At 41.1% G+C, this 15,596-nt stretch overlaps 1 protein-coding gene across 1 annotated transcript in view; it reads right to left on the bottom strand.

Annotated features, from left to right (window-relative positions):
• Positions 1-229: 229 nt before the first annotated feature.
• The window catches only part of LOC119422485 (BUB3-interacting and GLEBS motif-containing protein ZNF207), a 42,387-nt gene continuing 27,020 nt past the window's right edge, over positions 230-15,596 (bottom strand). The window contains exons 2-9 of the mRNA XM_037689860.1: positions 14,013-14,195; positions 8,987-9,062; positions 8,774-8,835; positions 4,140-4,279; positions 3,821-3,919; positions 2,027-2,260; positions 1,517-1,673; positions 230-851 (exon numbers count right to left, since the gene is read on the bottom strand). Of these exons, the coding sequence (XP_037545788.1) occupies positions 700-851; positions 1,517-1,673; positions 2,027-2,260; positions 3,821-3,919; positions 4,140-4,279; positions 8,774-8,835; positions 8,987-9,062; positions 14,013-14,195 (1,103 nt within the window). The 3' untranslated portion in view covers positions 230-699. The remainder of the gene's footprint in view (positions 852-1,516; positions 1,674-2,026; positions 2,261-3,820; positions 3,920-4,139; positions 4,280-8,773; positions 8,836-8,986; positions 9,063-14,012; positions 14,196-15,596) is intronic.

Here is a 15,596-nt window from a genome sequence, read left to right as displayed (position 1 = left end):
AAAGCCATAAAAAGTATAGAAGTACAACGTCTGTACAAACCTTATTGACTCACCTCCACGTAGGTCAGGACAAACCAGCAATAGATTTCAAGATGGATTTTATTACAACAGAATGATAAAACATTACAAAGGATGTATACAGGTAGGTGTTTGACCATGAAATATTAAAACAAACCTGAAAAAAGGACAAAGCTAAAGTTTTGAGACACATTTAAACACTACTCTGTTGGAATCATCGTCACTGAGACCCTCACCAACCAAAGTTGGGGACGAGTGTCCAACAGCACCTGCGCATGCTGTGAGGGCCTCAATCGCTCTATTAAAGAAATAAAAATAATCAAATGTTTACAAGAAAAAACTTGCCTTTTGTAAGGGGTTGGCATGTTCATGTAACTCCAGCGGCTTCAAAAGAAATACGAATCATTTTTACACACTTCACCTCTATGAACCTGAGAGGGAAAAAAATATATCCTCACATGTGATCAAGTAACACCAACAAGTTGTTAGGTATTAATGTGGTGTTTGGCTGTTTTTTTCTCTCCAATAAACATGTTAGAATAAATGTCCATGCGTTTTAATAAACGTTTGTCTTCACCACCACTGGTTTTACTACTCTTTGCTTGCAGCTAGGTTTGAAAAAGCACATGGATGAGAGAAAGGTGTTAACCTCAAACCTAATGTGGTGGCTGCTTTGTTTCTTCAGTAGCGTCCAGCTGGAGACATGACAGGTGGCCTCATACCCAGTGGAGGCCCGCCCTGGTAAGGGGGAACCATGGGAGGTCCTTGCCCATATGGAGGCATCCCTCCAGGCATGTAGCCAGGCATGCCCTGAGGGGGGGCACCGTACTGACCTGCACAGAACATGTTTAAATGAGACAATAATATAACAACACTTTAGTGTACATTTACTTCAGTGTTTCCCCTACCATTATACAAGCGGGGCGCCCCGCCCCATCAACAGAACCGAGCGTCCCGTCTACCGAACCCCACCCCCCACCCCCCCCCCGTCTGCACTGACGTAACGCTAAACTAGCGGCTCGCAATGCAGGTGCACTAGCTAAAAAGCTAAAAGCAGCCTCTTCCTTCATGCTGAACCCTCACGCTGAACGCACCCCAGCCACTCGAAAACTCTCAGTACAAACAGCGCACGGCTCAGATGTGCGTCTCTCTCCCCCGCACCGACCCCCCACCCCCCTCCTCCACCCCAAAAAAACCTGTCGGTTCAGACAGCGCTCTGCGCAGCTTAGGACGAGTCTCGGTTTCAGCCAAGTCAAGTTGCCCCATTTCACATGATGTAGTGAATGGGGGCTACAATTTAAAAATGGATCAAAATGTAATGATGTGATTGAATAAGCAATTTATCACATCAAATAGTTGTGTTTAATAAGTTTTTCTTAAAAATCAGTCAAAAACAAAAAAAAAAAATCCATGCTCAACAATCCAGGTATACAATCCAACAATCAGTCGGGTCTCAGAAGAAGTGAGACGCTGATCTCCAAATCGTACATGCTCTTACCATGCAGGGGATGCCTCATGCCAGGCTGCTGTGGTGGCAGACCTTGCTGTGGGGGAATTATGCTGCCCACAGCTGCCACTGGGGCAGCAGCAGCATGGGCCTGACCGGGCCTGGGTATGAGACGCTGGTAACGCGGTAACTGAGCCTTCATCTCCTCCTGGTTACAGAGACGACACACAAGGCAAGCGTTCAGAACTACAGAAACTCTGGGATCCTTTTCTCAGTACAAAGAAACACTCACAAAAACGTTGAGGAATTGGGCACCATTGTTGGCGTGCCCTGATTTCAGACTGAGGAAGAGAAACTACTCAGTGCTATTATGACTATACAAACCAAATGTTTAACTTGGCGAGATGATCCTCAATGATCATCTAAGCTTTCGTTTATTGTGTTTTTATGCAGAAACTGACTGCTGATAATTTGTAGCCTATAGTCAAATATCACTGAACATACTATATAAATCAGTTACTTACTGTGAAAAGGGCAAAACGGAAAGCTCAAGCAACTTACCAGTGAGATATCCTCATCAGGATGGATCAACTTACTAGTTGCACTCGTAGTGGTGAGGGTGGCAGGCTTACTGGTCACTGTGGCTGGGGGTTTGGCCACAGTGCTACTAGAGGGATTAGAAGAAGAGGAGACAGAGGGCTGGGTGTAGGCAGGGAATGTTGCTTTGGGAGGGTCAGAGGAGGTGGAAGTGTTGAGTGAACTTGAAGCTGTAGCTCCTGAGGTGCTCTGCTGAGCCTGTGAAAAAACACACAACATGTAGCTAAACCAGGCTAAACTTGTGATTTATAAAGCCTCTAACATGCAAAAATAAATAAATGAATAAAAGCAATATAGAGGAACAAGCATCAACATATTATACCTTGGAACCAAACATCATAAGCAATCTTTTTCTTTAAATTAAGGTCTGTTTTTAAAAACAATCAATTGGACAAGATATTAGCATGTTGATTACTGAATCTAAAATACTACAACATCTTTTCATATGCAGGACACACACAGCAAAGACTAGAAACAATGAAAACATCCGTTTACAGTAGTCCCTCGATACTTGGTTCGACTTACGCAGACTCACTCTTTCGCGAGTGTTTAACGTAAGATTGTACACGACACACGCTTGGCGATGGGGGAACGATAGACCCCATCCCGTCCTTTCTCTTTCTGAGGCTGTGTCACAGCAGAGGACAGACAGCCTCAGAAATAGAAAGGAGGGGGCAGGAGCTGTCTATCCCCATCATTACTGTTCAGACTGTGGGAGTTGATACCTGAGTGAGCGCCATGGATTGTTTACTTAAAATATTGAAGCGCGACCTGAACAGAGCCTTTGATCCGCCCCATGGCTACCGCTGAGCGGGCCAGGCCACCGGGAAATGTCCAGGTGCTCCCGATGGCTAGTCCACTTTTAGTGTTGTGCCAAAACGTGATGGTCTGTCAAAAATCGATTGGCGTCGCGAGAGCATTTTTGACCATTAAAGTGTATTTATTAAGGAAAAGGTAAACAGAGACACACCTTTGCTATAATGTTGCGCTAACAAATAATTTTTAGGTGTTAATCTCGTTAAATTTCAAAGAACTGAAACAGTGAGTCCTCTCGTGCACGCTCCCGCGGCACCATTCAATTTTTGGCAGACCATCAGTTCACTTTTTGGCACGACACCGGAGTTGGCTCAGTAACCGTAGCATCACTCTGTCTGCCCTCTTTCGCTGTGCTCTTTTAGAGCGCTTAGAACATTATTAAGAACATTGTAAGAGTGTGGGAAGGGTTTATAAAGCTTTAAAATATGTATAAATACTAAAAAAAAAAAAATAGCGCACCTACTTTGTGGATTTTCACCCATCACGGGGTGTCTGGAACATAACCCCCGCAATAGGTGAGGGACTACTGAATGTAATTTCAGCTATAAAACTAATTCTGCTTGAAATGAGGTCAGACTTTTATATTATTAGAGAAGTTGTAACATGTAACATCAGTAGTCAAACTTTCAGAGACATGGGGGAAAGAATTATACATTATGTGGAAAATGTACACTTCAAAGTTAATTATTTTACTATTCTTGCTGGAGAAGTTAGGAAGAGTGAGCAATGATAAATAAAAATCCATGTTAAACCCTTTTTATCTGCCTTATTCTGCAGTAATTTGAAGCACATGCAGCTACAAAGCTCACAGTTCTTAGTTACAATTAGGCGTACAAGGCAAACGCTGTTAGTAAAACAGCAGAGTTTGTCACTTCACAGGCAACATGAATATGCAACATGCAGCTGCCACAGTCCACGGCAAAGTGCTGTCTGTGAGCGTACTTGGGGCATGTTAGAAAAGGGAGTCTGGGAGGAGGCAGACTGAAGGTCTGCAGGCGGAGAGGAAGGGCCTGTTGTGCTGCTGTGAACACCAGAACCCATCTGCAGCATGGTGAAAAGGAGATCACAGGATTGGCATACAACAGGTCTACGTAAACTATCCCAAACCAAAGAATAGATGGTTTGATTTTAAAAATTAAATAATTAATTAAATAGATACGGTTAGATGAGCAATTAAACAAATATATATTTATTTGTTATAAACTTACAGATGGTCAAGTTAATCAAGTGGATGGCATTAAAGTACAGACAAAACTCCAACCTGTGCTGCACTAGGGAACAGCGGTTTGGTGACAGCGGGCTGAGCTGCTGGCACCACTGGTCGGCTGGGTATTGGTCCTGCTGCAGGGGCTGGAGCAAGGTGGGGCATCCCAGGCCTTGGAGCCATGTGAGGGGGCATTCCTGAAAGAGCAAACACATTAGATAAAATTCTTCCAGTAAACACAAAAAGATGCAGTGAAGTGAAACCGATGCATCAGCTCACCTTTCTTAATGCGTTAACCTAAAAGCTTCAAATACCGTAAGTGCCAGTGTATAAGCCTCTAATTTTTTCTCACACTTTGTACCCCGTTTTATATGCAGGAGCGGCTAATTTATGTCCCCCCCCCCCACCAATAATTTATATTTTATTTTGAAAGACTTCCTACCGTCTCTCAGCAGTTTCCTGCCGCCGATTAATATTTTCCTCTGACAGAACTGAGCTCATGGAGCTGCCCTGCATCCGTTCCTTTTGGGGGGTGGGCTTTTGTTACATGGAGTGAATCATAGATATCATATAATCACTAGATCCCTCATTGGCTGCTGCGGCGCAGGATTTTCGGCCGCCATCTTGGAACGGTCGTCCTTATTTGGTTAAAGCAGAAGATGTCTCAGCACTTCGCAGCTTATTTCTGTTCAGATCTACGGACTGTTGATATCAGGTCTCGGGGGATAACTTTTCACAAGTAAGATGAACATATTGTTAGTATTTTGTGAATATAATATTACTGTACTGTATTTATGTCCACCAGCTGATGTCATGTTCAGTGTAACACGGTGTTCAGCTGCAATGAAGCTAACTGAGATCTGATGACAGGAATATTTTGCTAACAAGCATACTCACAATTTCAGTAGCTTTGGTTCATTATCAAGAGATACGTATCATAATTGGAGTTTTGTTTAAGTTCTAGGATATAAAAAAATAAAACTAGGGAGAATATAGGAAATAGAAAATAAGCTTGACCTCTTTTGTACAATGCTTTTGTGTAGACACAAATCTCCTGTTTTCATTTTGAAGGTTTCCCAAAGAACAAGATGTGAGGAAGAGGTGGAAGTATCTTTGAGGAGGATTCATCTGAGCAGTGAGGATTTTAAACTGGAGGATTTTGATCAAACTGATCAGATCGTCCGACAGAGATGGTGTGGTACCATGGGTTCACCTCCAAAGAGTAGGTGCATCATTATAAGTTCATTAGAGTTCATAAATTTACATATTTTATTGTCAGTCACAAGGTAAGACACCTCCATGTGTTTATATGAACAGGTAACTATAGACTGTAAAGTTCATATTCATTATGTTTTTTCATTTCAGCTTGAAAACTGCAGGACTACAGGAACTCAACAAAAGCTGGAGCTGCTCTGTCTGTGGCCTCTCAGGAACGTGCACGTCACACACACACACTCTCAGGAACGTGCACGTCACACCCACAACCTCAGCCTAATGATGTGAGTATTTCTATTTTAAACTTTCATTTTTTTCATTTAGCCTTTACTTGTCCAGGTAGTCTCATTGAGTCACGAGAACTCATTTTCAACAGAGACCTGTTTAGGAGCAGATGGTGGGGGTCGAGTGCCTTGCTCAGGGGCCCAGAGTGGAGCCAATGAGGGTGGAAGCAGGTGTGGGTGTTTCATCTTTTCCACCTCGTTTTGATGTTGACGGTACCGGGAGTTGAACCTGCGACTTTCCCATCACAGGCCCATCTTCTAACCTCTGCGCCACCACTCCCCCACATATCATCATATCATAATGGTCATGGTCGTATTAAAATCTCACTGGTTTCCTTCCGGGCTGCACGGTGGCGCAACTGGTAGAGCTGCTGCCTCTCAGCGAACAGGTCCCTGGTTCAAACCCTGGTCCAGGTGCCTTCTGGGTGGAGTTTGCATGTTCTCTCCGTGCATGCGTGGGTTTTCTCTGGGTACTCCGGTTTCCTCCCACAGACCAAAAACATGCATGTTAGGCTGATTGGTAACTCTAAATTGTCCCTAGGTGTGAGTGAGAGAGTGAATGGTTGTTTGTCTCGTTTGTCTCTATGTGGCCCTGTGATGGACTTGCGACCCGTCCAGGGTGTACCCCGCCCCTCGCACAGTGATTGCTTGACATGGGCACCAGCGACCACCGTGACCCAAAATGGAATAAACGGGTTAAGATAATGGATGGATGGATGGATGGTTTCCTTCCAGATGTGTTAAACAGCTACTGGTCCCCCTGATGTTTCCAGGTGGCTGTGGTCAGTGGATGAAAAGCCTGGCATGAACAAGATGATGCTGGAGATCATCATTTGACGAGAGCTACCAGCTTCTAACTGTGAAGAACAACAGCAGCTCAGTGATTCTCTCAAGGCTCAGTGAAGGTGCTGAGAGCTGCAGAGAGGCTGATCCATGGAGCTTCAACACAGCAACCTCCAAACATGTCCACCCTCACACACATCGTCCGTGGAGAGACTGGACCAGAGCAGCACAAGATAAGACGTGATAACAACGACAACAATACACATTCACAAATGATTCATACAATTTTTTTTTAATTGTTCGTTTTACAAGTGAAAAACAGTTTGTTATCCACTGTTGTCATCACTCTTTGTTAAGATCCAGGTCTCTCTTGTAAATGAGTCCTATTGGCTCAATAAATAAATAAATAAATCAATAAAGGTTGACTTCATTGAGCCACAAGGACTCATTTACAAGAGACCTGCTCCAGACAGAACAGTAAACAATGGCAATGATAAACTACAGTAAAAATGATAGAGACGATATGTGTATATATATTATTATATATATATATATATATATATATATATAAATATATATATATATATATATAAATCTTAATAAAAATGTATCAGTGACTGTGAGTTTTGCAAACGTGTCATAAGAATATTTTATTAGTGTTAATGTTAACCCCACCAAGAATATTTAAATACACTGAACCATGTGTTCAGCTTTAATGGCTGTACTCCTAAGATTTACAGAGGAAAAAATCGTGAGAATGAGTTTAGTATTTAGCTCTGACTGATTAAACGCGCAGATACGTCATTGCTCCTGTCAAACAGGCTACACTGAGTGGAACGGTCGACCGTTCCAAGATGGCGGCCCTACAGCTCGTCAGCGCCAATAGGCGATAGCGGTCAATGCTGTATCTAGTGATTATAAGATATCTATGGAGTGAATGCCCTCAGGTAATCAGATGTATGACGACTCTTGCTCAGGGTTTCAAATTCCCTACCATAAATAACTCCTCCCACCCTGTCATCATGTGACCAGAAGTCTAACCTAAATGACCAATGAGGTACTCTCCAAGACCATCTCCCAAGATAGACGTGCAATAATTTGTTCAGATCGTTCCAGTGTTGTTTCTATATTTTGCGCTTCATGCACATACCTGTTCATTTGTTCAGCGATAATGGAAAATGCATGATCAAAGAAGGAAACAAAGCTGCCATCCTTAAGTTTTGCATCAACGTGTCGATGGTCGGGCATTGGAGACGCAAAACAGTCAAGCCTGGCACATGTTTTAATCTTTGTGTGACATCTTTCTGTGTACGGTAAATATGTGTTTATACAGGGATCTCGTTTCAAACTCACATCTGAACGCATGAATTGGAGCAGAAGAGACAATGAACCGGATGGGTTCTTCCTCCATCCCTTCCATCATGAGAGCTCGGCGGAGAAGTTGTCAGATTTATTTTTAAAGCAGTCAGTCAGTCAAGACTGATACATATTTAAATGAAAGTTAAAAAAAATATTTCTGTGTACAGTAAATATGTGTTTAAATACCAGTACTGTATCTCATTTAAGCTCCTGACGGAGCGAACAACCGGGGGCTCTTCCCCCGTCCTCCCTCCTGCTCATATGAGCAGCGCAGAGGAGAAATCACGTCAAATTTATTTAGAAAGTACATTTAAAAAAGCGTTAAACAATAAAAATCAATGGTACTAATTTAATATTTACCGTATTCTACTGGTACTAGTTGACTTCCAGTCACATGACCTCGATAAGAATTCTGGGTAACATTTACCAGTATATAATTTTTAAATAATGTTGGTTATGTAGATATTTGGCACTGTTCTGTCCAGTGATTATTTTTAACCATGAGTCAGACAGCAAGCTTCATGAAGACTTGTGACAATCATGCAGTCTTCACGTGTTGAAAGCAAGCTACATGTGAAACACCACCTGCTGGCTGATTCTTGTGCTACAACAAGAAAGCTGCACACTGTTAGAGTTGGCTGGGCACAGTTCCTGACGATGAACGGTGGATGCCCACAGCTAAATAAATGGAGCGTCTTATTTATGTACAAAATGATGATTCATCTTAATTTTAGTATGTGCAGCTTAGAGACAGATGTGTTTTGTAGCCTGAGAATTATGGCAATACAAATCTTTAAAAACTGACGTGACTCTCAAAATGAAAGATTTTATAGCTTTTTATAATGCAAGGCAAAGAAATGTTCAAACTGAAGACATCTGAGCCACCATAGGTTTGAAAACTCTTAAAAATTTCACACTATTAGATCCACCACCAAGAAGTATTACTACATGATTATCATAAAATGCCTTTTTGCGGACTTTTGAGGCACGTTTGCACAGAAAAAATTTTTTATTTGATGAACGGCTTTCAAAAATGCAACCACAACTGACCTGGAGGAATACCGGGCATCCCTGGCATCATGGGAGGCATCATCCCTCCGATTGGCATCATGCTGCAAATGAGAACAATGATTAATTTTATTTTAAAAAAATTTAAACCATGACCTAATTGACTGTTCTACAAACTAGTGAGAATAACTTTATCAAGACTAAATAAATGTGGCAGGATTTCTGAAAAGATGAAGTCAGTGCATTGATTCTTACGCTGGTGGCATCCCAGGCATTCCAGGGGGCATGCCATGCATCATGGGAGGAACACCAGGCATCATGGGAGGCATTCCTGTAACAAAGAGCAAATGTATTTTGTTGAAATATTTACTTACACACACCTACTTAACATCCTACACACAGACTTGTGTTAACAATATCAAGCTGTTCTAATAAACAATAAAACAGAGTGACGTTATTTGCCGATTCTGGCAGATCCTGATCATCCACTCCATGGTCAGTTCAGGTTGCTTCTATCTGGATGCAGGTATCTGCAGCTCAGATGTAGAACGAACAGACTGAAAAACTCATTCATCCCTGTAGTGATCAGGCTTCTCAACGAACAGTGATGATTTCTGTTCTGTTAATAACTAATTGTCCCTTGGGGACAATAAAGATTCTTGAACTTAAGTATAAATTATTAAGTGAATTATTAAAAAAGTTTTTTTTTTTAATTGCAATAATTCATTTAAAAACAAAAAATCCAAAACAGACTGCTATCAAGGTATGAGAGGTTTTTACTTTGTTTTACATGCATTCTTGGACGTTTACTTTTTTATTCCTTCCGTATGAAGTCTGTATGAATGTGTGTGTTGGTGGTAAATGAGGGTGCAGATTGTGTTGTAAACTGCATTGAGTAGCCTAGTTGGCTGACTATACAAGTACAGTTCATTGACTATTGAAATTTAAGTCAACAGGACTTTAGGCCACATGAGCATCTGCTCTGTTGAGATGACGCACAAAATATTTCTTAGTGAAACAAGAAACTGCTCAACGCTAAAATAAACATGAGAATAACTTCTTGTATATCTGTTAAAATATTTTGTTGTCCGCAACCTTCATAATAAAAAAGGAAAAAAAATCAAGATTTAAAAAAATCTAATAAGTATATTGCAGTATGTACAAAGTTTACTTAGTACACATGTTCTCAGTCAGCCATCTTGGGGATTACTTCGAATCTCAAAGCTACTGAGTGGCAGACTCGCATAGTAATTTAATACTTTTTTCATATTTGGTCATTATTAAATAAGATTTATCAGAGTACAGTTACCTCTCAGTATGTTTCTAAATATAATCAAGTTTAGTTAATTCAAACAGCCACAACCCCTTGGTGTTACTAAAAACACTGTGTAGAATTGAATTTAGCAGATATTTATGATAAATTACAAACACATGAAACTGACTCAGGGAGAACTTTGTGAGTCTAGAGGACAAACCAAGACAAACATCTTTGCTATAATCTGGAATATGTAAATATTTGTCTTTTAGTGTTAACATTGTTTAATTCTATGAACTAAAGCAACAGAAGCAGCCTTAAGGTAATGTTCAGTCGTATCCACCTTATTCCTGGGGGCTTTACTGTCTAAATGATTATGGGTACAACTTCCTGTCAGACAGGAAGTAGCAGTAAGCATTGGTTAAAAATGGTAGCAGAGCACAGACCGTAATTTATTTGAAAGTAATTTGAATTCAGTTTAGAAGACGAAACGCTGTTTTTGTTTTGTTCACATTTATTTGACGACCATAAAGTTTATTAAAATAGCCGTGCTGAGTTCAGGGACCTGTTGTGTCCACAGCTACATGAACAACCAGACCAAACTAAATCAGTGGCTACAACAACAGAGTTTTGAACACAGACCCAAAACAAAAAAAAAGAGTGTTCCTGTGAAAAGAGGTATAGTTTCCATCTCCTACCTACAGACGAAGATTTAAGAAGAATGTGGCTGAAAAATGTGAACTTGAAGTAACCACACAAAACGCTGTATGTGTGATCATTTCACTTTGTTGACAAACGGCTGACGGAGTAAAAGTCAAGTCAACTTTATTTATAGAGCACATTTAAAACAGAACCTGTTATCAAAGTGCTTAACAACAACAACATCAATGGGAGTAAAATTAAAGTGAAAAAAAAAAAAACAAAAAAAAAAAAACAAACACTAATAATAATTGAAGAATTAATAAAAAAGCATTTAAAACATGGGATCACAGAACAAAAAACACTAAATCAATTTACACTGTGTGAAATGCCTGCGAGAACAGATGAGTTTTTAGCAGGGATTTGAAGTGAGGTGGCCTGCCTGATGTTGGGGGGCAGGTTGTTCCAGAGTTTGGGGCCCATGACTGAAAATGCCCGATATCCTCTGAGCTTCAGTCTTGTTTTTGGAACAGCCAAAAGCAGCTGATCGGATGATCTCAGAGCCCGAGAGGGAACGTAAGGTTCCAGTAGCTCAGAGAGGTAAAGGGGTGCGAGGCCATTTAAGCATTTGAAGGTCAACAAAAGAATTTTAAAAACTATCCTAGTACGAATAGGGAGCCAGTGAAGGGAGGACAGAACTGGTGTAATATTTTCAGACCTACGAGTTCCAGTTAAAAGTCGAGCAGCAGCATTCTGGACGAGCTGAAGACGTGAGATGGAGGCCTGGCTGATCCCAGCATAGAGTGCATTGCAATAGTCCAATCGGGTCGTGACAAAGGCGTGGACTAGTTTCTCAAGGTCGGGTCTGGACAATACTGGCTTGAGCTTAGCTACCTGTCTTAGTTGGAAGAAGCTTTTCGGCAGAACAGAGTTCTGCAAAACCTGCATCCTACTTTGTGGCTCAGCTACAATAAACCACCAGAGAAGAGACGCCGGATCCTCAGAAGGACTGAAAACAGTGAGACGAGAACATTGGGTATGATTTTAAGGAGGGTACAGCATTATAGTATTTGTTCATCTTCACTATTACGATTTTGTCTGCAATTGACGCAAACTCTGTGATGGAGGACTTTTAAGGCTTTGGCTGGGCTCTGTGTCTGCTTTAAGGTCAATAAGATAGTGTCCCACATCTTTTAACAAAACACAATTGACCTTATTACTGTGTAGATACTAATACACCTCAGAGCTTTTCAGGTTGTTCATCACTTCACTGTCGGAAGCAACCAAGTCAGTGGAGTAACTAAATATGCAAGTAGATGTAATCTGCAGCCACTTTTTCAGGTCCTCCATCCCTCGTCTGAAGCAGGCAGTACTATGATTATATTGTCCTGTTTGAGCTCTGACAGCTGGTGTTCCTACATGTTTAAATTAAATCCACAATGTTCGAAGAAATTACATTAGCTCGTACCGTTTGCACATAAACCAATGCCAGTTCTGGTCCATGCCGGAGTTGTACCCATTCACGTAAGGCAGCATGGGGCTAGGAATAATGTGGATATAATTACATTGGATGATTTTAACAAGACTACACCAGAACACCCCCCACCCCTACACGTTTTACAGATGACGGAAATCTGTCATGGCAACAGAGAACTTTAATTCATGACAGTTTCACTTGTTGTCCACTGGAGAACCTCGAGGCGAGATCTGGCTGCCTGATATGAAAATAGCTCGTCTTGGACAAACAGAAACTGCTTATGTCGGCCCCTGTACAATGATGAGTCCAGCTACAGGCAGGAGGTGGAACACCTGGAGAGCTGGTGCAGAGAGAATAACCTTCACATCAATGTGAAGAAGACAAAGGAGATGATTGTGGACTTCAGAAGGAACAAAAACACCTACACCCCCCTGAACATAAGAGGATCTGCGGTGGAAGTGGTCTCCAGCTACAAGTACTTGGGTGTACACATGAATGACAACCTCAGCTGGAGCAACAACACCACCAGCCTGATCAAGAAAGCTCATCAGAGACTCTACTTCCTCAGACGGCTGAGACGAGCTGGTCTGGGAAGCTCAGTCCTCACCTCCTTCTACAGGTGTGCAGTGGAGAGCATCCTGTGCTCGAGCATCAATGTGTGGCATGGAGGCTGCACAGCTGCAGAAAGAAAAGCTTTGCAGAGAGTGGTGAAGGCTGCACAGAAATCTGTTGGAATCAGCCTCCCCACCATCACAGACATCTACACCTCCAGATGCAGGAAGAGGGCCACCTGCATCATGAAGGACCCCACCCACCCAGCACACACACTTTTTGCCCCACTCCCCTCAGGAAGGAGGTTAAGGAGCATTAAGTGTAGAACCACTAGACTGAGGAACAGCTTCTACCCTGAGGCTGTTAGACTCATGAATCTCTAACTAGAATAATCACTGTGAAAAACCATATCATGTTGCTGATCTGTTTCATGTTGCTGCTGATCTGTTTCATGTTGCTGCTGATCTGTTTCAATGTTGGTGTGTTCATGCGTGCACATCTGCTCACAGACTCATGTTCATGTTTGTGGTGATGTTCAATGTTTTATGTTATGAGTGCTTAGTGTATATTTAGTTGATGTTTTTCTTAGTTCATATCTTAGATGTTATTACTGTTTTTCTTATACATTTTATTGTTGGATGTAACTGGGACCCTGTGTACATAATTTCGCTCCACCACATGTACCACATGAGGTGCGAATGACAATAAAGAAACTCTGACTCTGACTGACTCTGACTGTAAGAGGTGAACCACGTTAACGAGACCAAAAACCTCAGACTCACAGAGCTAAAATAATTCTATTTCATAGTACAGGCCCCAGGTTGCACTGGTGTTATGCAAGCCTGGTTCTATCAGCTATTTTAATAAAACTGTGGTTCATATGAGGCTTCATAAAAATTAGGGGTGCACCGATTGCAGTTTTCTGGCCGATCACCGATTTCTAAAAAGTCTGAGCTGCCGATTCCAATTTTGGCCGATACCGATTTTGTTTTATAAGTGACACAGTCAGGTGTTAAGGTCACAATGCACCTTCAATTTTCTAATCTTATTTTGTTGAAAAACATACCCTTGAACAATCTCCTAGAAACAATACAGACTTGTTTTAACTGGCCATCAGGTCAGGTAGTGCTCTGAAATATAAATGAAGTTCAGACAACTGTTGTTAAAACAAACAAAAAAAATAATAATTAATTATCAGTAAAATCAGTTTCTCATGCAAGTATCGGCTGATTTCCAATTTCCCAAAATTAAGGAAATTGGGGCTGATTTATCAGTGCACCCCTAATAAAAATACCCCCTTTAATTTTGGTTACCAAAAACAGTCGACTCCCAGCTGTTGCTATTAAAAATGTTCTTGCCTTGATATCCTGCAGGAGGTAACCCAGGTGCACCAGCCACAGGAATGCCAGGTTGGGTCATTGGTGTGACGTAGCTCGCCTGAGGCTGAACAGCAGCAACTTGCTGTGTCGATGGTCCTGCTTCATCATCGTCATCGTCATCTTCATCAGAGTCATCCTGATTGTTTTTCCTTTTTTGGCTCTCTAGATAAAGAAAAGTGTTCAGTAATTAAATTATAAATTTCCACAAATTAAAGTAAGTTTACTAGAGTTTAATCAAGTTTAAAATAAGTACTAGTAAGTGATAAGGGAGTTTCTGTCCTTGAAGTCAATATATTATTGATTTGTGACTGTTCCTGGACAGCATTTGCAAGTCTCCACGTGTTTGGGGTTGTCAGTGTCCACATGCCAATCACAGAAGATCGTAATCTTGTCATGTAAAGTTTGAACGTGTTGAAAAAGATTTCTGCAACATTTTTTTTCTCTCCAAAAACTCAAAAAGCCATTGAGACCATCTTGAACCAGTCTCAAGGCCATCTCAATTTTACTGCACATCTTTCAAACCCTTCAAGAGGACCATAGCTGTCTTGACAACTGTACAAGAACTCTCCTCTTATAGTACTCATTTGAAACTACAGAGCTAAATGTCCAGGTCTAAAATCCACATCAGTGATAAACAACAATAAAAATACTGGGTTTAATCTACTCATCTTAATGTCCAAAATGTAGTCCAGTAAATTTTCATTCATTCATTCTTTATTTAGACAGTTAATCCCATTGAGACTCTGGGACTCATTTACAAGAGACCTGATTTCTTTAACAAAGAGTGATGACAACAGTGGACAACAATGACAACAATAGACAGTTACAAAAAAAGCATGCAATTTTTTTTTTAACAAATCAAAACAAAATAGCCATCAAAACGAAAAGTATCGAGAAAAAAAAAACACCTAAATTATAAGGCGGTGTAGAAAACTATAAACATGTCTGCATTGGTTCTTGCCAGGAACTTAACAGATGTTTGAAGCCACTTAGAGAGGTCAAGGTCGAGAGCTTCAGATCTTTTTGCAAGATATTCCAGGAAACAGGAGCGGAGTAGGCCCTTTTGCCCAATTCGGTCCTAACTGAGGGAACACTGCATGTAATAATGTCTTGAGAGCACACGCTGTAGCTGCACTCACGCAGAGACATGAAATTAAAATTAAATCATAAATGTGGGAGTGGCAGCCAAGGTGGTTCAACCACCAGGCAAGTCATGAAAGCTAACAAAATAATGTGTGCAACTGAGTACAGTTTAGCAATTTCTGCGTGACAACCAGCTGTGATTTTCTAATACTGACCAAGTAAAATGCAGCCGCTCGCATCCCTGGTTGCAAACAGAATTAAGGAGAACTATATAGGTGAATTTATGTTTTGCTTTCTCACAACTTTTACTTGCGTATTGGTCTCTAAAAGTTGCAGCCCCGGGAGTTACGTGCTCCACATGTTTTCAGCATAAAGAAGGCCACCAATTAAATTAAACACAACAGATCTGGTTATTTACATAAATTTACAAATAGGTAAAAGGTTTTTGTAGTTTCCTGTTCCTGGCAGCATATCTGCCAT

The sequence above is a fragment of the Nematolebias whitei genome, chromosome 16, assembly GCF_014905685.2.
Source record: "Nematolebias whitei isolate Nwh7 chromosome 16, NemWhi1, whole genome shotgun sequence".
NCBI lineage: Eukaryota > Metazoa > Chordata > Actinopteri > Cyprinodontiformes > Rivulidae > Nematolebias > Nematolebias whitei.
Note: the sequence above shows the minus strand (reverse complement) of the source record. Positions and strands in the feature narration are given on the sequence as shown.